Raw genomic sequence first — 23737 nt, forward strand, 5'->3', positions numbered from 1 at the left:
ATCCATCACATCCAATAACCTTTGCATTAGACGCCTTCAGCTCTAACACTAGGGCAGGCTTAGGGACCTCGGTAATCGTACTCGTCGAACTCGACAAAGAGTACGGCGTGCAACCTAACCCATTAATCAGCTCGCTGAGTTTCTCGCCGGATCTTCTCAGCGGGTCGCGATTCCGATCCGGTAGTAGATTCATTCGCGAAGCAGCTGCTCTTGAGCTGTTAGGTCTCCTTCGGAGGCGCTCGGGCAGCTGTTAGCAAATCCCACCCCTTCTGGCTGAGCCTTTGCTCGCCAACCTGTCCTGATGAAACTGGAAAGGCCTCCGGGCCACCAGTATTCCTACAATCATAAAAAAAAAGAAAATGGAATAGAAACATTCACTGTGCCGACCCCCTCTAGTGGGATAAGGTGGTGAAAAAGAAGAAGCAAAATTCGGTAATTAATACTAAATCAGCGTTGAGCTTGTCCGTACATCTATAGTAATATAAAAACTGCAATACAGTACACCTGGGCGTAATTAGCCTTATTTACGTTTCAAACAAAATCAATATAATACTAGTACAGATAAGTAGGCCATTATGTTTGGTTGGGTAATACATAAATATGACTTACTCATTAGTAGTCCTTGGAAATTTAGATTGCATGTCTCGTTTTGTACTAAAATCGTATTCATAAATACTTTAGCAAAACCTTGTATAGAATATTTATCACATTTAACTAGGTAGTTAAGAAAATTAGGATTTATTTTTTTACCAACTTCACTTAAATTCTTAATTTGTCTTGTTCTTTTCATGTGGTCCCTTTAATTTCTATTTAAGATCTGAAAAATTTTTGAGTTATCCTTAATAATACATATAAAATTGATTATTTTGCTAGTCGAAATTTATTTTGTTGAAATCTGTGTCCATTTTGTTTATTTCTTTCATTAGCTATGTTGCAGCTTAATTTGTTGTATAGTCTATAAATTAATATATCAATAATAACTACAGCTCTCTTCAATAAAAGTGGCTAAGGAAACGGCAGTGCCAGGCTACTGTTAAATTACCAAAAACCAAAATATTCAGAATGTATTGTAAAAGTACCTTCAAATTTTTGAATCTTTTGAATTTTTGTCCAATTAACTGACAGTTATGTTGTGATAAGCTACAATATTTTATTATGTTTACCAAAGAAAAAAATTAAGTATGTCGTAACCTAACTACTCTCGTTGAAGTCTTTTACTTACTGTTAATCTTCTATTGTTGGTCTAAAATACACTTAATGTTTTCCTTTTGTGTCAAACGTTATGATAGAATTATATAATATAAGTGACATGCAACGCTCTACAAAGCCTTGAGATAACGTCTTGTGGATATACGACAAAGGGAAGATCTTCCACCTTGCGGATGGTATTGCTCGGTAGACTGACGGTCCAAATGTTGTTGTTTGGAACTTGTATATGTATATGCAGACTTATCTTGAAAATGTCATAAGCGAGATTCAGGCACCTGTCAAATATCTTGTGTTCTCTGATGGCTACAGTCATAATTCCATTGTACTGTATTGTACTTTAAATTATAACGCATTATTAATTAACAACATACAGCAGTAGACGATACTGGGGCCCCCGAGTTTGAATGAATATATTTAATAGTAATTAGTTCACAGTAGTTGATTAGCATACACGTGATTCTAAATACATAAGTAATTTAAAAAATGTCAAAATTAATTTTTTCGATTAAGTTATACTAAATTTAATTGAATCGCGTGTAAATTATGTGAATGACAGAATCATTCAATAATATCAGATTAAATGATTCTGTCATTCACATAATTTACATGCGATTCAATTATATTTAGTTAAATAACTATTGCATTAATAATTAATTAATTCACATTATGAAGTTTATGCAAAAATCGAGAGACACCGTACCGCTCATTCACGCTCCACCGCAGTTTTGTATACGGGAACAATACCGAAAGACATTCCTGTTGTCCATACTATCCAGCTATGTCACTTGAGGTAATGGTGAAGTTGAATATTGCGGAACATAAACAGTCTTTAGTACAAAAAGACTGTTAAGAATCAATTCTGCGGCAGTCGACTAATGCTTAGCCCAGACGGACGCTGCCCTAACCCATAGACACAATCCACTGAGTTTCTAGCCAGATCTTCTCAGTGAGTCGCTTTTCCGATCTGGTAGTAGATTCGGCGAAGCACTTCTCATGCTAGGGCCAGTGCTAGCAACGCCTCCTGGTTTGAGCCCCGAGAGCTCACCTACTCGTTAGGGTTACGCTGACTTAGCCTCTCAAGGTTACCAGCTTAGGTAGAAAAAAAAGTTGCTGCCTTTTATGTCGTCTGTAATTTCCTTTAGTTTCCACTAATATTGGTCAAGTCTCAGCATCTGCGCAAAAATTAATTCAAGGCGAGTGCCACTGTCTACTTGTTAATCAATTTCGAGCGAGACGAATATCAAAACCAGCGTCTGTGGAGCTACCGCGGGTAGGCCGTCTACTTACTGATTGCAGATTTGCGCTTTAAATTTGTATTTCGTTTCCGGTCATGACGTCGATGCTGTGATACACAGCATTCCAAACTAAAACGGTACTTAGGGACTGTTTATGTAGCTTATGTATGTTGCATGCACTCGGCCAGCTAAACAAACAACAAGCCTTGATGAGTCTGGGCAAATGAACTGTTCACATGTTGGCGAGCTATGGTCAATATCCACAAGGACACAAAGATACATTTGTCCCGCGAATTCGTCGTTCAATATCAATTCTACGTGTCCCTCGGCAAGCTTTGTTGTAATAATGTGTAATTAGTCTTTTGGCGCATTATACCCGATCCTGTAGACCGAATGGTAAACAGTCGACGTCGCCCAAAGCACGTCATTACGGATCCTCCTGATCCATTAACGGTGCTTTTAGGCACCACAAGCACCGGTCACCGTCCTCGTCGAACCCGTCGCTTGCGACGAAGGGCTCGACGAGCGAATTAACCCATAGTCACAGCCCACTGAGTTTCTCGCCGGATCTTCTCAGTGGGTCGCGTTTCCGATCCGGTGGTAGATTCTACGAAGCACTGCTCTTGCTAGGGTCAGTGCATCACTCCGGTTTGAGCCCCGTGAGCTCACCTACTAGTTAAGGTTACGCTGAAATACCCTGTCAAGTCTATCAGCTTAGGTAGGAAAAAAAAAAGCCCATGAAGACTTGTTCGGGCGAAATTTAGGTCACGAGTGCAGTAATGGTAACAACAGGAATGATTTTCTTAGTTGTCGATGAGACGTGAGCTTATACGCAGCTGACAGTAGATGGTTAGTACCATTCATGGTCATTAGCAATGTCAAGGGCACAACAAGAATGCTGCTTACCGTTAAACTGTAGTCATTCGTCACTAGAAAAATGTTGTTGTCGAACGCAAATTTATCGCGACGTACCTTTGGACTTTGTCCTCTAGCGTATATGGGGCCGAAGATTTTTGTCGGGCGATAAATGACAAAGTCGTGGCACCTATCTCTTCTACGTATAAATACTCGGCTGAAGTAAAAAATGATGACTGTTTTGTGTATTACAAAAAATCCAAACAAAAAAAAAACAAAATAAGCCCGCTTCATAAGCTAGCTATAAATGTAAACAGACCTACTGACTTGTAGGAAGATCAATTAAAGTTTATTATTTATTTAAACAAATAGTTAATACATGCTATATAATGGTTGTCGTCGGAATTTGCCGTTCCTTTTGTAGTATAATCATGTGTGCTCACTTTATTTACTTTATCGGTCTCTGAACAATACGGCAAGTGGCTCGATATTTAATTCTGTCTCGGTACAAGCAAAATCTTAATTTTTTAGTATCATTACAAACGACATTTATGTTTAAAACTACCATTTCATTGACAACATTACTGTCATCATAATACGAGATATTTTATTGTATTTTTATTAGGAATCAAGGCACTAAAAAAAATATTTTTTAATTGATTTTGCTACATCCTTAAATCGGGTGTAATCGTATCAGACTATTATCGGGGTCAAATCCAGTGGGCACAATTTTTGTATTGAAATATTATAGATGAAATGTTTTGTGCAGCATACGTTCCACATCGATGAACAAACTGTATAAAATTTTAATTCAGAGCAATGAAAAAAACAACAAGAGAGATACTTAATAATTTTTGTAGGCGCACATTTATTTTTAATGACATTTACCATTTTATGGTCGAATAACTGACTCGAGTAGGTTTATTGCCAATAAGTATTTAAAAAAAAAAGTTATAAAAATGTGAAGTATAAACTTACGTCCCATCCGCAGACAACAAGCAAAATAAAAAACACAAAAGTTGAAAAATCGTTTATTAAAGGAAATAATTAATGCTGTAATAAAGTGAACTCGTAGCGTTTACTTGAGCAGACCTGAGGCACCCGGACGCACCGAGCACTGGCGCGGCGCAATCCAAGCGAATCAATCGAGCGCGATAAATTAATATATATAAAAAAAAAAAAACACAAAACAACATTAATAATGTGCACACTATTCCCAAAAAAGAATACATTACATAGTCGCAAAAACAATAGGGATGTCACTTAGAATATTTAATACGCAACAGCACAAGCCACAAAGTTTAAGAAACACTGTGAGAACATCTCGCTGTTTCATTGATGATGTTATTTCTCAATTTGTAATTCCTGAACGGATTCATTATTTTTTACATTTCGTATCATAACATTATTAATTACAAAAAAAAAAAAAAACAAGATAGCATCCCTATTGTAGCGAATGTTTCAATAATGTAGTCTATATAATAATATAATAGTTTTTGGTATAAATAATGAAATTTTGTCCACGACATAATTTATCGTAAATAGACAGTGAATATTACAGTTAGACTAATTGATAAATAAGAGAAGTTTAAAAGTGTTACACTTTAAATACAATAAAAAGCACGCAGCAAGTGACGTAATGAAGAAAATGTTTGAAGAAAATTTGTCAAGTTTTATAATGGATGTTTAGACACCGATTCTCACTTGTCGTAAAACTAAAATTCCGTGAAAATGCTTTGTAAATATACTTTTGACACGTACCCATAAACGAAATTTTAGTCGGAATTTTACGAAGGCGTTAATTTGTTACCATATAATTCGTTCTATGCTCCTATTAAGTGAACTGGGAATAATAGGAGAGTTGATTATTTTTTTAGTACCCCTATACACATCTACTGTACACGCGATCAATGAAAACATTTTAAAATCTCATCAACAATAAAATAAATATCAACTTAATTTCATACCAGACAGAGAGAGCAGTAGTAAGTTACAACGTCAAGGCTAACATTGGCCATGTAAATTATACAAATATTCGTTACGCAGCCATTGCATACAAAGCCATTATTTGTCAGCAATTTATTCAATTAAATTTTTGGTTTCATTTTTAATTAAATTTCCTTAAAGCTTTTATAAAAGGCGATATTAATCAACTAGCCTATTGTTTGAACTTGACCATTGTCTGTAAATTACAGGCAACGTTTTTCATTTTCGTTACATCGCATACGACGAAGTGAGCATCAGTTTTACTCAATGTTTTGAAATACATATTCCTATGTCTATAAACTATTGTGTGATGTTATACATTTATTCAAGTCATTATTTTATTAAAATACTGCAAAATCTAATATTTAATAGTGACTGCGGGATACATTGTGTTAATACAAAGCATCCTTTGGTTCCCCCAATACATTTTAGCTAATACAAATTTTCAAGACCCCAAGTCAATTAATTGATGTGTAGAACACCACGGATTTTCTGTTCTTTATTTGAATACTGTAATAAGTTTAATAAAAAATATAAAAACAATTATATAGTTGATTGGAAGAAGGCAATACACAGTATTGAGTCCTACAGGTAGCAGCAAGGTACGCAATAGTTCGACACTGGACCATACCTAACTATATTTTATCTATGGTAACATGATTCAAGACCTGCACGCGGCGACCTCATGATAAAATTATATTTACAAAAATCCGTTTACCTTCAGTACACCTAGTTACAATTACCATAACTATTATACTCTATGATTAAAATATATATACACATACATAATACAAAAACGCCATTTCATTTACACCCGGCGCACGAACGCAGTACGTATTGTGATTTCTTTATATTTCACAGTTCCCATCTTTACATTTTATAAACGCGTTTAAAAGAAAATACAAGACGGTACAATGTAAGTTTTAACAATTTCTACAACTTTATCGATAACATTTTGTACTAAACTGAAAACAAGGCCGAAGAGTATTGAAGCGAACTTGACAACGTGACATTTTGTGCATTGTAAACATTAAGACGATAACAGAGCGCGAGCTGTTTTACATTACAAAGGGTAATTAATCTATGTGACGTGACACTGTATGAGTTTGTTCACATCGAAGGATATAATCTATGCGACATGTCAAAGTTTGTTTACGTCGAAGGATATAATCTGTGTGACACGTTTAGGTTCGTTCACATCGAAGGATATATGTGGGACACGTTTAGGTTTGTTCACATCGAAGGATATAATCTGTGTGACACGTTTAGGTTTGTTCACAGTGAAGGATATAATCTGTGTGTCACGTTCAGGTTTGTTCACATCAAAGGATAATCTGTGTGAGATATTTAAGTTTGTTCACGTCGAAAAAGGATGTGCGTCGCACACTCGCGGCGTGCACTATGAGAGCGGTCTCCGACGCACGAACGCGTCCGCCCCGGACGAGGCGTACGAGCTGGGCACCTCCGACCCCATCTCCTGCTTGTAGCCGTTCCTGCCGTTCAGCGAACTCGTACTGTCGTCCATCACCGCCTGGAAAGTATAATTAACCAATCAACGATCTAAACATTGTCTACGTACATATCGAGGGGTGAATGGCTATTTGAAAGGTCCGTTATATGTGGCACTAGCGACCCGCCCTCGCTTCGCTTCGGAAACATTAAATTTTATTATGAGTCCCGCGATGTTGCCCGCGGTTTTTGTCGTACCAGGGGTGAGGTTGCGGGGCGAAGCTAGTTTAAAAAAAGTAGCCTAAGTTACTCCTTATATCATCAGCTACCTATCAGTGAAAGTCTCGTCAAAATCGGTCCAGCCGTTCCAGAGACTAGCCAGAACAAACAGACAGACAAAAATTGTAAAAAATATTATTTTGGTGTATGAACCGTATATATATTCATATGCATGTAGTAAAAAGCGGTCATTTCAATATTACAAATGGACACTCCAATTTTATTTATATGTATAGATTACGAGTAGTATCAACAGTTCGATGTTTTTAATTGAACATCAATGAAGTTTACCTCATTCAAATTGTTAAAAAAGGGTTCTCTTATAAAGTTGCAAAAAATGTAGCGTTAAACCAAATTGACTTTCACCCTTCGATATTGTAGTTCTTCGAAAATTTTAGATCGACTAATATTACTGAGACGTTTTTTTACAATGTAACATTATGTGAAGAATGATTCAAGTGCTGTGTGGTGTCTAGCATCATTTCTTCGCGTGGGTACCGTAAAATGAGACTAAAGAATTCACCGGAGAATGAGCAGTTGCGTTCATCATCATTCTCCTGCCCTTCTCCCGTTCATATACCATTTCTTGGCTCACTCCCCTCTTACACATATGGTCTTTCACGCAATCCATCCAATTTTTTCTTAGGTCTACCTCTTCCTCTAAAATGGGCAGTTGCGTTCTCAGAGTTAATATAGCCGCGTACTGCAATCATTTGGAAGTAATCGACATTTTTAGAATTGCTTTGTTATCGAGGTCCGGTTTTCTCTATACCCAAAACAAAGTGACTCACAAAAAATATTTTGTTTTGCATTCGAATATAACGAATTGAATGAGATTTGGTATTAATTTGCAGTTAATGAAGTTGTATGTATTGAATCGTAGGATGTGAATACATAAGGATCTAAAGTTGCAAAATAATGTACATAGACATTGAGGGCAATCAATTCTCAGCTGTCGAGAGGATATGAAGATGTATGTAAATAGGCCTTGAGTGATTTGTCAATAATCCTTAACTATAAGGTTTATTGATTTGTTGAAAATGTGTTTTGCTTATTACAAACGAGAACCAATACGTATTGGTACTTTTTTTGAAGGCTTATTAATTTTTAATACTAAACAAAATGGTAATCAAAAAGTTTGTTTGTTGGTTTCTAGTTTTTTTATGTTAAAACTGAGCAATGGATCGAAATGCTGATTTCCAAATATGGAACCAGAGATACATGCTTGACTATATCTCGGTCAGCATTTTCAAGAGTAGGATAGCTTTTTTTAAATATTTTTTTAACGCTAATGTGGGTGGACGTGCTCACGGTCCACCTGATGTTAAGTGATCACCGGAGCCCATAGACATCTACAACGTAAATGCCGCCTCCTACCTTGAGATATGAGTTCTAAGGTTTAAGTTTACAGTCCAATATAAGTTTCAACTGAATGACTCGACGTAGGCTCTGGCGTTTATGTAGTTATTCTATGGGCTCTAGTAATCACTCACCATCGTGCGGTTTAGGAGTACATACATCAGCCCAGCCAAAAAATAATTGTCTTAAATCTACAAATAAATATCAACGAGTTGTTTCCAATGAATAATCGGCGAACACAATGAATATTTTTTTCAAATCTATACTAATAATAAATTATGCTGAAGAGTTTGTTTGTTTGAACGCGCTAATCTCAGGAACTACTGGTCGGGTGTAAGAGTGCAGGGGAGTCGTTTAGTGGGTGGGCCCTAAAATCCTTGGTCCCGCGGTCTGCTCATAACACCATGCAGATCATAGAGACTCACATACCCCGCGCGCCCCTTTTGCGCGGGGACCTCGTAGGAGGTTCGACCCTCTACCAGAAAAAAAAAAAAAAAAAAAAGGAACTACTGGTCCGATTTGAAAAATTCTTTCAGTGTTAGATAGCCCATTTATTGACGAAGGCTATACAATGGCTATATCACGGTAAGATCAATACAAGTGGAGCACCAATAAAGAATGTTTCAAAATATTTTTTCACTTTCTACGTAAATGAAGTGGGGGGGTAAAATTTAGCGTTATGCCAAAGTAACAATTCCACGCGGACAGAGTCGCGGGAAAAAGCTAGTTATCAGAATAAGTTTCAACTCACCATACAAAGTCCGTTCTGAGCTTTCGATTTCCTCTCGGCGGTTGTGTACCTCGCTTTGTAGAAATCGCTGAAGAGGAACAAGAATAAGAAGCCGTGCATCGCGATCCAGTAGACGAAGACACGAGGGTATTGACACGACGGCCTGAAGAGGACTTGAAGTTGATGACTAAAGATCAATACAAACTGAACCTGCAAATAGATTTATAGTTTTATTTTTATTGCATAGATGTGGTTAACTGGTTACCGGAGCCCATAGACATCTATAACGCAAATTCCGCCACCCATCTTGAGTTCTAAGGTCTCAGTATAGTTATAACGGCTGCCTCACCCTTCAAACCGAAACGCCTTACTGCTTCACGGCAGAAATAGGCGGGGTGGTGGTACCTACTCGTGCGGACTCACAAGATGTCCTACCACCAGTAATGACGCAAATTATAATTTTGCGGGTTTGATTTTTATTACACGATGTTATTACTTCACCTTATGAATGTGGAACGATTTAGAGGAAGAGGTAGACCTAAGAAGAAATGGATGGATTGTGTGAAAGACGATATGGGTAGGAGGGGAGTGAGCGAAGAAATGGTATATGATAGAAGAGTATGGAAGGAGAAAACATGTTGCGCCGACCCCAGGTGACTGGGAGAAGGGCAGGATAATGATGATGTTATTACTTCACCGTGGAAGTCAATCGTGAACATTTTTTAAGTACGTATTTCATTAGAAAAAATGGTACCCGCCTGCTGGATTGGAACACCGGTGCATCGGTAGATACGATTGCACCGGACGTCTTATCCTTTAGATCACAACGAATTATCAAAAATGTACAAAAAAAAAAATTATTTACCAAAGTCATACGTTCGCCTTTCTAAAGCTTTTAGTAAAATAGTACTCTTGGGGTTGATAAACATGTTACATTCTTCCTTATCATGTCTAGTTTTGGCAGCGACGGATAAACAAGGCCGACCAGATTTTACGTGGTAGCATTAGTCAGTTGATCATTATGTTTACCATACAATAATATGTGATAATTAATTTTACATACACATGATGAAATTTATAAAAATGAATGTTCATTTGTATGTTTGTTATTTGTGCGTTTTGGTGAAACTGTTGGCATTCCAGGAGAGGTTTTTGTCGTAATACCCTCATTTTCTGAACGATAGCGCGTGTGCAGTTTCAATAAATGAGTCATAAATGAGTTCCATATACATATTTATATGGCCACAGAGGACCGGGTTTCGTTTGATTAATAAATAAAACCCAAAACCTATAAAACAAAGCCCAATAAAAACACCTATGATGGAGGACCCTATTTTAAGGCAAAGGCCTCCTACATTTTAGAGTCCATTCCCTTTTTATTTTTGTTCCCTACCTATTCGTTGGTAACCTATGAGGCTATTCCAGCTACAATACAACAATCCAACATTCAAAGTATTCGAACACGTGATAATGTGAAAACATATTATTATTATTATTATTATTTTTATGATTGAAAGATTACTGGTGGCCCGGAGGCCTTTCCAGTTTCACCAGGACACGTGGGCGAGCAAAGGCTCAGCCAGGAGAGGTGGGATTTGCTAACAGCTACCCGAGCGCCTCCGAAGGAGACCTAACAGCTCAAGAGTAGCTGCTTCGCGAATGAATCTACTACCGGATCGGAATCGCGACCCGCTGAGAAGATCCGGCGAGAAACTCAGCGAGCTGATTCATGGGTTAGGTTGCACGACGAACTCTTTGTCGAGTTCGACGAGTACGGTTACCGAGGTCCCTAAGCCTGCTCCTAGTGTTAGAGCTGAAGGCGTCTAATGCAAAGGTTATTGGATCTGATGGATCCGTAAGGACGTGTCTAGGGCGTCGACGGTGACTGGCTCCTGCGTGATCAGGATTCGGGGAGTAGTCAGCGGCGGCAACGATAAGGCGATTATCATTTTTATTATTATATAGAGGCATACGGTCGAATATTTATGAATTGAACTTTTCAAATTAGTTCTCATTTATCATAAATATCTAGTATAAAAACCGGAATTACGCTAAATATATTTTCAATATATGCTAGTATAAATGGAAGAACTATGTACATAGGGGTAGTTGGTTTACCGAGAAATAGCTTCCGTTTAATGAATGATATGAATATTTTCGTTCACACAAAAATATTATTGTCAAGTTAAAATTTCATTGAATAATAGACCTACAATTATAGTTTGGTTTCAAAAAATAAAAGAAAACAAAAAAAGGACTACATCATCTGTATCAAGTGATTTTGCAAATAGTAGATCCGGTCTTATGTCTCTGAAGTATTTAGATAATTAAATGTATTTACTCACCATCTGGAAGGCTGTGAGGTATTTCTTCCACCAGATATACTTCTGATACTTAGGACCCATGGCAGCCACCATGTAGTAAAAGTACATTACGATGTGAACGAACGTGTTGAGCAGAGCGAAGAAAGTGCTGTGACCACCTGTCATAAAATAAATACATACATTTTACTTTCATTGAAGTGATAAAGTCTTAGATTGATTCGTCTGGAGTGTGGTTGTATTTTGAAGTTAGGTATCGATCCCTGGTTGGATACGACGAGTGATCAAGACACACGACCCAGCCGGGAATAAATGGAGACCGGCGCAAAGTTACAATACGCCTTATTATCAGTTATTAGGCAATTTTATAAATTGAGCAGTTACAATTTTTATTATCCGATGTTATTCCTTCATCGTGGACATCGTTTGTGAGCACCGGCACAGTCACAGCTTTTGATACGAGTACATCAAATGTCTTATCATTTAAGCCATGAAGACTTCAGAATTCAGAAGAAATTCAGAAAGAGTCAGCGTCTTCATTAAAATCTTTCATCTTCGAGACCTGGGTTTATTTATTATCTGTCTGTACCCATAACACAGGAGAGCGTTGCTTAGCCGGGCGCCGTTGAATTTGGATTAACAAATTAACAATTTAATCCAATGATATTCTTTGTCACTAAGACCGCGCAGCGTTACCAGTAGAGACATAGACGCTGAACGACATAAAGACAAAAATCGCTTCGCGTTTTGCGAATCAAAATTTTAATGTTACATCAACACACATAGGTAACTTTCTGAAATTCCCAAATTCATAGCTTACGTTTTGAAAAGAAGTAAAAAACATGTGTGATTTGCGTAACATATTCTATGAAACTTTATTAGGAAACGACCACTAAACTATAACAATAAGGAAACCTGACGTGTACGGCGAGGTCAAGCTTTAATTTAAATTTATTTTGATACAATAATCAAAATATTTTTATAAACATTATTATTTATTTCAAAATTAGCATGTTGCCAAATGTACTCTTATTCGAACGAAAATAATAATAAAAAAAAACAAATTGCCATTCATATATAATACACATAAATTAGTTGCCATTCTTAAAACGAATAGATCAAAACATTAGTCTAATTTCATTTTGATAGTTGGAAAGCGTCTATTAATGTAACGCAATAGGATTTTGAAATCAAAATATAACTCAAAGTTCTAAACTATTCTGTTATTAATATGGACGTTTGAAATTCTATAGCAATATGGGAACTTCTGCTGTTGGCAATTCGAATTAACGCTTATCGCTTTTAACTAAAAATAGATAAATTTTATCGACATGTAAAGACATTAATAAGACAAATCTTAAAGACAAACCTCTTGTAAATATTTGCATGTTTGATTTACATACATATAAGATCACATTGCGGATGTTGTCATGCTAATGAACCGGACTGGCTAAGGTTAGTGTTAACTCTGTTATTTTCCAGACATTATATGTCCAAAATATGGCGTTTTCAACAAGACAAACTGCGATCGGAGTCGCAATTAATTATAAATTTTATAAGCTGTGCATATTTACTTACGATAAATGTATTACTATTAATTTATAATTTATTTATTTTTCACTTTAGATTTAAAACAGCTGTGTAATAAAGCAAATACGGGTTATGACACTTACGTATTTGCTTGCACATATGATGTCATTCTCTGTTTACCCTATTTGAATTTTCGTGCATAAATACAAATCATATTAAGCTTAGTTTATTGCTAAGATTTTATAGATTACTAGATTATATATAGATTTTAGCTGCAGTTTCACTCCCGTTCATATGTAAACAAATATTTCATTCGCGAACAGTACTTTTTTCGATGAAAGGTGTACCCTGTGTGTCTTGACAATGAAGTTACAGTGAAGTCTTGACAATGTGTATACAACCCGGTCAACGTCTTCGTCGAACCCGTCTCTTCCGACAAAGGGCACTACGAATAAATTAGCCCATAGACACAGCCCACTGAGTTTCTCGTCGGATCTTCTCAGAGGGTCGCGTTTCCGATCCGGTGGTAGATTCTGTGAAGCACTGCTCTTGCTAGGGCCAGTATTAGCAACACTCGCGGTAAGAGCCCCGTGAGCTCACCTACACGTCCAGGAGAAGCTGAAATAACCTCTCAAGGCTATCAGCATAATTAGGGGGGAAAAAGTACTAAGACAGTTACACGTCTATTGTACTTTAATAATTAATTTTAATAATGATAAACATGCAGTAGTATAAAGAGTTCGCGATTCTCTCGATGTTAGACGGGTGACGGAGAAGGCTTATTATGTACCGCCATCTTGCTTATTTTTGCAGAAGCAGTCATGCATTCCAAGTTAAAGGGTGGAACATTCGTTATGAGCCGTGAACAATAAATTCGATTATTGGGCGAATATTGTTTAAATCCATGCAGTAACTAGGGCTGCAGAGCTAGTCATAAACACACATCCACACTTACTTCAAAAATACTACCCTCATTATAACGTCGTCATGGCGTCCGTTGAAAATGTTTGGAGGTTGGTAGGTTTTACGCATTCAAAGTATTCGAATATTTACACACGTGATAATGTGAAAGTTAAACAATTTTGAACGTCCTTGAATAAAAGGCCACTAATGAAATTCCACCACGGACTCTCACTTGCATCACGCATTACGTAAAAGAATTTGTGTCGAAATAGGATTGAGCAACTAATGAGCAGGACTACGGCGGCTTGGGTTTTTCGGAACGGCTGTGTATATGCAAAATATTTTGAATTTTGAAGGTCCAATACGAGATTTACGTACAAGGAAATAATTAATTTTCGATTTCGTTGACAGTATTCACAAATTATTCAAAATCTAGTTCGAATTATGAATAATTCGGAAGTATTAGAGGTCGCGTAAATTCGGAGCTGTTATTGAAAACATTATTTGCATAAACAACGCTCTGTTGAAATATTTTGTAGGGAAAACGATAATGGAAATGTGTGGTCAATGTGGTCACATATACATTTACTAAACCAGTCATGTTTTTAAGAATTAACACAATTTAATAGCTTTCGATCGAAGATACTAAGTTATAAACGTTAAAAGTTTAGTGTGTAGTATTTAATAGGTGGTGTTTGGAAAATACCTATTTAAATTTCGACACTGTCGTTAGTTTTAGAAATGAAATTATTTTCTTGGTATTCGATTACTAATACTGTAATGTTTCATTACTAGTAACAGAATTTCATTGTTTTTTTTAATCCTATGTACGTAATGCAGTGTGTTCACCAGTGCTCACGATTGGCGAACTGTTCGCGATCTATAATCTTGCACAGACGGTTGCGTTGGAGTAACTTTTAGGTCAGCGTAAATACCTATTTTTTATTGTCGATTTGATTTTTTGACGGTCACTTGTGCTGATTGAATACCACAATTTAGCCATGACCTTGTACTTGGTAATCCACACATTAGTGTAGGTCGCAACAAGGTCCTCTACTGTAAACATCGTGTTACAGAATATTAGCATATGTTAAAAACCTTCAAGCGACCGCTTGTGAAACATTTATAAGGCGGATGCGTTTTCTTTGAAATACGTTTCTTTGTAATGAAGCTGACTAACATTTATTTAACCTTTATCTATCAAATTAGGACGGATTTGACTCAGTAAGGTTGTATTTAAAATAGCACTAGTTTCAAATAATTAATATTTCATTTCGTATTAAGATACGTTCATTTCAGCTTATATATGTAAATAAAAATCACTGTTTGTAAGTATTTTGTATCTTTGTGCATTTTTTAACCATTCTTCCGACTGTGACGGATTTTAGTATGTATAGTTGATGTTGATACTTCATGGGAGGATTATACCACAGTGCCATACTACTACGGACTATATACCAATAATTATTAATCCAGAAATCTAGTTCATATCGAGCGGTGACAGACTATTTGATTTAAGCGACATTATTGCAACTTTACAAGAAATTTTAAAATTTGGAAAAAATATCAAACCAAAACAACTTGGGTTTATAAAATATCAAACCAAAACAAAACTATTTGTATGGGGTAAACTTAACCGAAGTTACGTGTTACTTTTTTCAAATGAAATTATTAAAAGTTGAAACTGTAGTTGTGTTAGAACATCAGTTTCAATGTTTATGTATAAATCAAATCACTGAAATTCGCAGATGGAAACAAATACTTAAATGAAACAAAAAAAACACACACACACAAAAAATACACGTTTACAAAGTCGAGTCCGCTAATTATTCATTGAATGTGCATTTAAAAAAGAAATATTATCGTTGATATAATAATATATAGAATTTATTTTTATAATTCTTTTTGTTTTCGTGTTATTTATGAGTCTGTACCAAACTTCTATGGAAAAACTTCAGATATTTTAATGATTACACGCTCGACTGTTATTAGAAGATAAAGGTATATGACGCCGGGCTTTCGTTATTACTATCATGTCTGCTGTACGATGGCTTCGCCTTATCTATTACCCGACTTTGTAAATCCGAAGTCCTAAGTTTTGCTATCTTAAGCGTCGCTGCTCCGTCTATTGCAAGTGCTGTCTATATCGAAGCAATCAGTCGTTCCGGCATGACGGTGTAGCAATTGAAGCCCCATTCCTATGTTTCAAGGTGAACGGTGGCATTCAGGTCGCCGTGTGTACTGCTCTGAGATATTTACATGGTGAACCAGCGCATGGTCGAGCTGACTGCTGTCACAGTAAAGTCTAGTAAAAATAAACACGTCATTTCGGATCCTCTCGATCCACTAACGGTGCTTTTAGGTACTTCAAGCACCGGTCACCGTTCCCGTCGAGCCCGTCGCTTGCGACGAAGGGTTCGGTGAGTAAACTAACCCATAGACACAGCCCGCTGAGTTTCTTGCCGGATCTTCTTAGTGGGTCGCGTTTCCGATCCGGTTGTAGATTCTGCGAAGCACTGCTCTTGCTAGGGCCAGTATTAGCAACGCCTCCTGGCTTGAGCCCCGAGAGGTCACCTACACGTTAGGGTTACGTTGACATAGCCTCTCAAGGCTTTTTTTATGATTGCAGGATTACTGGTGGTCCGGAGGCCTTTCCAGTTTCACCAGGACAGGTGGGCGAGCAGAGGCTCAGCCATGGAGTCCGCAAATCGGAGTGAACTATTTATAACTAATAATTCGGTGTAACAAAATTATATTTCCCAATTATGAACACAGTTAAAATATATTTTGAAGACGAATAACAAACAGTAGTTCAGGAACCGACAAAACAAAAATTAGTGCTTTGCTTTTCTATTCAAATTATAAATATGAAATAAAAGTATTGCTTGGATATTTTTTTTTCATTTAGAACAGATTATTGAAGCTGTCGTGGTCGAAATCGGAGGCCTGGTGTAATATCAAGCGAACCGAATACGCAAGTTGGTCAAAGTCCGCAGACACGTACCAATCTATACTAATATTATAAAGAGGAAAGATTTGTTTGTTTGTTTGTTTCGAATAGGCTCCGAAACTACTGGACCGATTTGAAAAATTATTTTTCCATTAGAAGCCGACATTGTCCCTGATGAACATAGGCTACTTTTTTTAATTTTTATTTTATTTATTTTATTTGGTTTCATGTGTGTTTTAATGTTTCCGAAGCGAAGCGAGGGCGGGTCGCTAGTATAAAATAATCAGAAGCAATATGGACGTAACCCGCTTCCACGAGCGCCTCCGATGGAGACCTAACAACTCAAGAGCAACTGCTTTGCGAATGAATCTACTACCGGATCGGAATCGCGACCCGCTGAGAAGGTCGGGCGAGAAACTCAGCGAGCTGATGCATGGGTTAGGTTGCATGTCGACCTCTTTGTCGAGTTCGACGAGTATGGTTACCGGGGTCCCTAAGTCTGCTCCAGTGTCCCTCTCAAGGCTATCAGCATAGGTAGGAAAAAAGAAGTAAAAATGATTCACGACCTTATTAACTGACGTTGCACATGTAGACTCAGCGTGTATTCTATGCATGAATACTGTTAATGTAAATTTAACCCTTTTATTATTATTATTATTATTTTTATTGCTTAGATAGGTGGATGAGCTCACAGCCCACCTGGTGTTAAGTGGTTACTGGAGCCCATAGACATCTACAACGTAAATGCGCCACCCACCTCGAGATATAAGTTCTAAGGTATCAGTATAGTTACAACGGCTACCCCACCCTTCGAACCGAAACGCATTACTGCTTCACGGCGGAAATAGGCGGGGTGGTGGTACCTACCCGTGCGGACTCACAAGAGGTCCTACCACCAGTGATTACGCAAATTATAACTGTGCGGGTTTGGTTTTTATTACACGATGTTATTCCTTCACCGTGGAAGTCAATCGTGAACATTTGTTGAGTACGTATGTATTTCATTAGAAAAATTGGTACACGCCTGCGGGATTCGAACACCGGTGCATCGCTACATACGAATGCACCGGACGTCTTATCCTTTAGGCCACGACGACCACGACACCTGTAGCGACGTTGTGAAAATTGGATGATACATGATAGTGTAACCATAATTTTGGATCTCCTTCTGCTTCTTTTATTATTAAGTAACCACTGGCAGTATTGTTCTATAAAAAATATAGTATATATATATATAAAGTGTACATACCCGGCGCGAATTTAAGTCCGAACCAAACAGACATCGGCATGATCCCGTGATGTATCACATGCAGCGTGGACACGTGCTCGTTCTTCTTCCGTAGCACAAAGAAAAGCGTGTCCATAAATTCTGTGAACTTGCTGAAGTAGTACCACCAGCACGTGTTCGCCATCTGTTTTTGTACATTAAAAAAAGTATATGTGAAAATTATTACATAGAAAAAAAAAATGTGTTGTTTTTTTTATTCCTTAGATGAGTGGATGAGCTCACAGCCCACCCGGTGTTAAGTGGTTACTGGAGCCCATAAACATCTACAACGTAAATGCGCCACCCACCCTGAGATATAGGTTGTAAGGTCTCAAGTATAGTTACAACGGCTGCCAACGGCTTCAAACCGAAACGCATTACTGCTTCACAGCAGAAATAGGCAGGGTGGTGGTACCTACCCGCGCGGCCTCATAAGAGGTCCTACCACAAGTAAGATTATATCTGTAGATTAAATCGATTTAAAAGCTGTAATTAAAAGCGGAACGTATGATTATTTCGCGGCAGAAATAGGCAGGATAGAGGGACACTCATGCGATTTTTTTTTATTGCCCTTGTAGACAGACGAGCACACGGCCCACCTGATGGTGAGTGGTTACCGTCGCCCATGGACGTCAGCAAGACCAGGGGCAGAGCCAGACCGCTACCGTTAAAATATAATGCTAACTACCGTCTATTTTTTCATAAACAATATTTCTTGACTTTTACTATTCTTTCATAGAACTTATAGTGTGTTAGGCTCTGATAGTTTGTTTGACTTGGTTTTTCATTTTCACTATAACCGGTGCCAGACAAACATCAGCCATCTTCCCCATTAAAGTTAGGGTGTTTTTATTTCTTTATTTCAATGGCATCACGCACCATATTTTAAATTAGCTGGTTTTCCTGAACGAGCGTTTTGATTTTATCATATATTAACCATTTGTAAGCACTATATAATACCACCGTACTGCGAACCATTATATTATAATAAATTTAAAATTATAAAGGCATCTCGCGTAATATGTAAAGGGAGTTTTAATTAGGTCCGCGCTTGGCAAAAACCGAACAAAAACTGTGTTTTAAATTCTGAGTGCTTTTACAAACTACTGCGAAGAATTTATAAACATTTTACGGAGCTATAAATTAAACAACACTTGGTAATAATGTGTCGTTTTTATACAATATTTGTCATCTTTCTTGCATTCTAAATATATAGATAATTTAACATTTATTATTATATTTTTAACTGTTTATTTATTATAGTATATTGTTTCTACGTGTTACGTAGAAACGTTATGTAACCTTCATTTGAAAATTAATTAAAAAAGTCCGAAATGTATTATTGTTGTAATTTCGATGTAACACGGTTCTAGAAAAATATAATTACGCGGAAACGGATTCTAATCGGCTCAGTCATTCAATGAAATTGGCAAGTTTTTGTTTTTCAATAAGTAATGTATCTACTACTACTTTCGTGTTTTTCATTTTACGTTTACTTTATGTTAGAACTTTATTCGTAGTTATATTTTCTACTAGCTGAGTCCCGCGATGTTACCCGCGATTATTGTCGTACTGCGGATGACGCCGCGGGGCGAAGCTAGTCTAAAAAAGGTAGCTTAAGTAACTCCTTAAATCATCAGCTACCTATCAATGAAAGTCCAGTCAAAATCGGTCCAGCCGTTCCAGAGATGGGCCGGAACAAATAGACAGACAAAAATTGTTAAAAATGTTATTTTGGTGCATGTACCATATATATACCGTATATGGATGTAGTAAAAAGCGGTTATTTCAATATTACAAAAAGACACTCCAATTTTATTTATACGTATATATGAACAATGACTTGGTATTAATATATTTACATTTAATCGTAATTAAGAATTTAATTGATAGTATCGATGAACCCGTTTATTGTGTGCAAAAATTTTTGACAGTATTTTTCTCTTTGCTAAATCACTTTCAAATTGTTACAATTAAACTGGATTGCATTCATATTCAGTGTAACTTATTTATCGAATTTTGTTTTTTCTTGGTGACTCCATTTATTTTAAAACTAAATAAATATTGTATTTTACATTGACTTTTCAATTGTTGTTTGATAATTCAAAAGGTTACGATTTGCATAGACTTTTTGTTTATGTAATCTTGTATCGGAATTGTAAAATTAATTTAAATAAAAAAATTATGTAAATTACAAAATTATTATAATAATACATACCCTCATGGCCATTGGACTCCGAGAGTAGTCTACCAGTTGACACCTAAAGTCATAGTGGCCCCACCATCCGCTCATCAAATACTACGAAAAATAAATCAATGTTAGTATAAAAATTAAATAATTTTTTTTAGCCTAGTGGCATGAAAAAAAACTTACGTATTCGCTGGTAGCCTAAGAGGCTATTTCAGCTTCTCCTTGACGTGTAGGTGAGCTCACGGGCTCATCCTGACAGAGTTTGCTAACAAGAGCCTTAGCAAAAACAGTGCTTCGCAGAATCTACCACCGGATCGGAATCGCGACCCACTAAGAAGATCCAGCGAGAAACTCAGTGGGCTGTGTCTATGGGTTAGTTCGCTCGTCGAACTCTTCATCGGAATCGACGAATTCGACGAGGACGGTGACCGGTGCTCGAGAAGCCTAAAGAAAACATCGACCTAAAAAACTTTGCAACGCACGCAACGTAACCCATAATTATTCACGCCACCACCAATTGACCAATTGCTTGTTCACGAAATACGAAAATTATAAAAAAATATGTAAAACGTAGCAAATAAGTAGTTATTTGTGATTTTCTAAGTCAATACATTATTCCCTTTTTGACTTCAGGAACCTTTGTTCCGTATAATAATGTGGCGTTTACAATTCGGTAATAATTTAATTTTATACGAAAAAGACAGTCAAACTGTTTTGCATTTTAAGTAATTATTCCCTATTACTGGTTGGTTTATAGTGGTCGCATAGAGCATGTTATTTACTGGCAGTAGGAAGTCTTGTAAGTCGGGATGGGCAGGTAGCACCGCCCTGAATATTTTTGCCGCGAAGCAGTGTTCCTCATTGAAGGGTGAGGCAGCCCTTGTACTGTAGAATTGAAACTTTGAACTGATGTCTCAGGGTAAGTGGCGGCATTAAGGTTGTTGATACCTATGAAGTTTGGTAACTATTTAACACTCAGTGGATCTATTCGTTTCGTCCATCCATCTAAGCAATAAAAACAAAAAAATATCACTGATGATTCCGCTGTATGTATTGCTATGGCTCAGAACTAGATTAATTATTATTTGCTTTGTATAATACTTTTGAATTTTTTTTATTGTATAGATGGGTGGACGAGCCCACAGCCCACCTGGTGTTAAGTGGTTATCGGAGCCCATCTATAACGTAAATGTCGCGACCCCACCTTGAGATGAGTTTTAAGGTCTCAGTATAGTTATAACGACTGCCCCAACCTTCAAACCGGAACGCATTACTGCTTCACGGTAGAAATAGGCTACCTACCGGTGCGAACTCACCAGAGGTCCTACCACCAGTAATTACGCAAATCATAATTTTGCGGGTTTTTTTTTTTTTCACGATGTTATTCCTTCAGCGTGGAAGTCAATCGTGAACATTTGTTAAGTACGTATTTCATTAGAAAAATTGGTATCCGCTTGCGGGATTCGAACACTGTTGCACGATAAATACGAATGCAGCGGACGTCTTATCATGTAGGCCACGAGAATAACAAATGTTCTACATAGTATCTCTGGTCAGAACAGCTCCTAATCTACCACCTTTAGAGCACTTACCGGACACCGTCAAGGTGGGTGGTCTTTTTTACACCACTCAATCATAATCGTCCTTGCGAAAACTTATTACTAGCACGTATACGGAAATAATTATGTACAATTATTTTGAAAGATCGCACACCTCGTAGAATATCCAGGCGCTGAAGATAGTCTGAGCCATGTTGTAAACGACGAGAATATTTCGAAGTTCGAATGGTTTTCGATTGGCCATAAGTTTGGGGCCAAGCTCCTTCGCGCAGTATGCGTAGCACACGCACGCGGCTAGGGTTGGCCACGGCGATGACATCATCGGCCAGTCTTTCACCCGAGGATCTAGTAACAAATAACCACGCAATTTCTATGCAAATTATTTTAATTAATTTAACAGTTATGCTTGTCATGTCATTATAAGACAAATAATTAATCGTAATCACAGTCAATAAATCTCTAAATAATTGACTTCCAAATAAGAAATATCGAAAGATTCAATAATTTAGTGACCTTCTTTCGTATCGTTATGATAATGGTGGAACATTTTGTTCGTGTGCCAAATAAATTAGTTTAAAACTCTTAATTTTTTTACCTAGCAACAAAAATAGAATAAGTATAGTAGAAACCAGTTTATTGTGAGTGATCACCAAAGACCTTAGTCACGGACTAAGGAGCTTATATACATATTATACATAAATAATAATAAATATATGCACGGTAATTATTATTACATTTGTTTACGAAAGCTAGGCCACTCAACGCAAACATCACAAGTTTTTTCCTTATGTGCCTTAAAAGTATATTTTATATTCAATTTGCTGTAGTCAATTTTAATCACAGTTTTAATTTTAAATGTCTTTTTTACTATAGGTACCTACATATTGCTTCTATATTTTTTTCTACTATATTCTATATTGCTTTTACACTACTCTGTCAAAACTATTAGATTAAGATTGGTGCAGTATTTTTTCTTAGTATGGGTTTGAATTGGTCTGAATTTTATGCTGAGTTGTTGCCATCGGGCTTCTGTAATTGGTTGAACGGGTAAAAATTCACAATTATCTAGGTTATAAAATAAATCTATATTTCACTTGTGATTGTCACTTGTAGGTAGGGTTATTGTGAGCTCGCTTTGGCAGTAGCACCGTGCTGTTTGTTTACACCACTAATCAAGTAGGAGGCTGAAGAGGTGCTCATTTGCTCAAACGTTATATAAACCTTACATCCTACTGTAGGGCATTGACTTTGTGGTGTTTATGGGATCCGATAAGCGCTTGTAACTGGGACGTGAACTCGTTTTCCTTAATTGCTAGTTTTATTTAAATTTGCTACTTTTGTGTTGTAAAATTAATACGCTCGGACATGCGAACGCGGATATGAAACATATTACTATATATATATTTAGCACTAGCTGACCCGGCAGACTTCGTAGTGCCTCAATCGATAAATAAGGGACCTAAATTTTTGTATAACATAAACTTAAAACAAAAAAAAGGAAAAACAAAATTGTTATTTATATTTAATTCCGAGCAATTTCATATTTATCTACCTTTTAAACCTTCTCTGGACTTCCACAAATAATTCAAGACTAAAATTAGCCAAATCGGTCCAGCCGTTCTTTAGTTTTAGCGAGACTAACGAACAGCAATTCATTTTTATATATATAGATAACTTTACTTAATGGGTTAAAAGGTCAAACGCAGAATTAACAAGTATACGAGTATTGCAAGGTTACGCGTCAGTTGTCAGTCGTGTTGGAGCAGAGACCCACCTGAGTTACCGTGACGTTATTCCACAACGGAGAGGAAATTTACGTTTTCGATGCGAATCGCACTGTAATTCTTCTTATATAACCTATTGGGCAAATGTTGCCGTTACAACGCTCTGCCGCTATTCGACGTAAACTAAGCA

The 23737-nt window shown here is 36.9% G+C and overlaps 1 protein-coding gene across 5 annotated transcripts in view; it reads right to left on the minus strand.

Annotated features, from left to right (window-relative positions):
• Positions 1 to 4316: 4316 nt before the first annotated feature.
• LOC114241019 (very long chain fatty acid elongase AAEL008004) overlaps positions 4317 to 23737 on the minus strand; it is a 40653-nt gene continuing 21232 nt past the window's right edge. For all 5 annotated transcript variants that reach the window (XM_028171719.2, XM_028171721.2, XM_089737000.1 and 2 more), the window contains 6 exons: positions 21978 to 22168; positions 20292 to 20372; positions 18056 to 18218; positions 11448 to 11584; positions 9124 to 9312; positions 4317 to 6816 (listed from right to left, as the gene is read on the minus strand). In XM_028171719.2, coding sequence (XP_028027520.1) covers positions 6685 to 6816; positions 9124 to 9312; positions 11448 to 11584; positions 18056 to 18218; positions 20292 to 20372; positions 21978 to 22168 — 893 coding nt within the window. In that variant the 3' untranslated portion in view covers positions 4317 to 6684. The remainder of the gene's footprint in view (positions 6817 to 9123; positions 9313 to 11447; positions 11585 to 18055; positions 18219 to 20291; positions 20373 to 21977; positions 22169 to 23737) is intronic.

The sequence above is a fragment of the Bombyx mandarina genome, chromosome 22 (assembly GCF_030267445.1).
Source record: "Bombyx mandarina strain Sakado chromosome 22, ASM3026744v2".
NCBI lineage: Eukaryota > Metazoa > Arthropoda > Insecta > Lepidoptera > Bombycidae > Bombyx > Bombyx mandarina.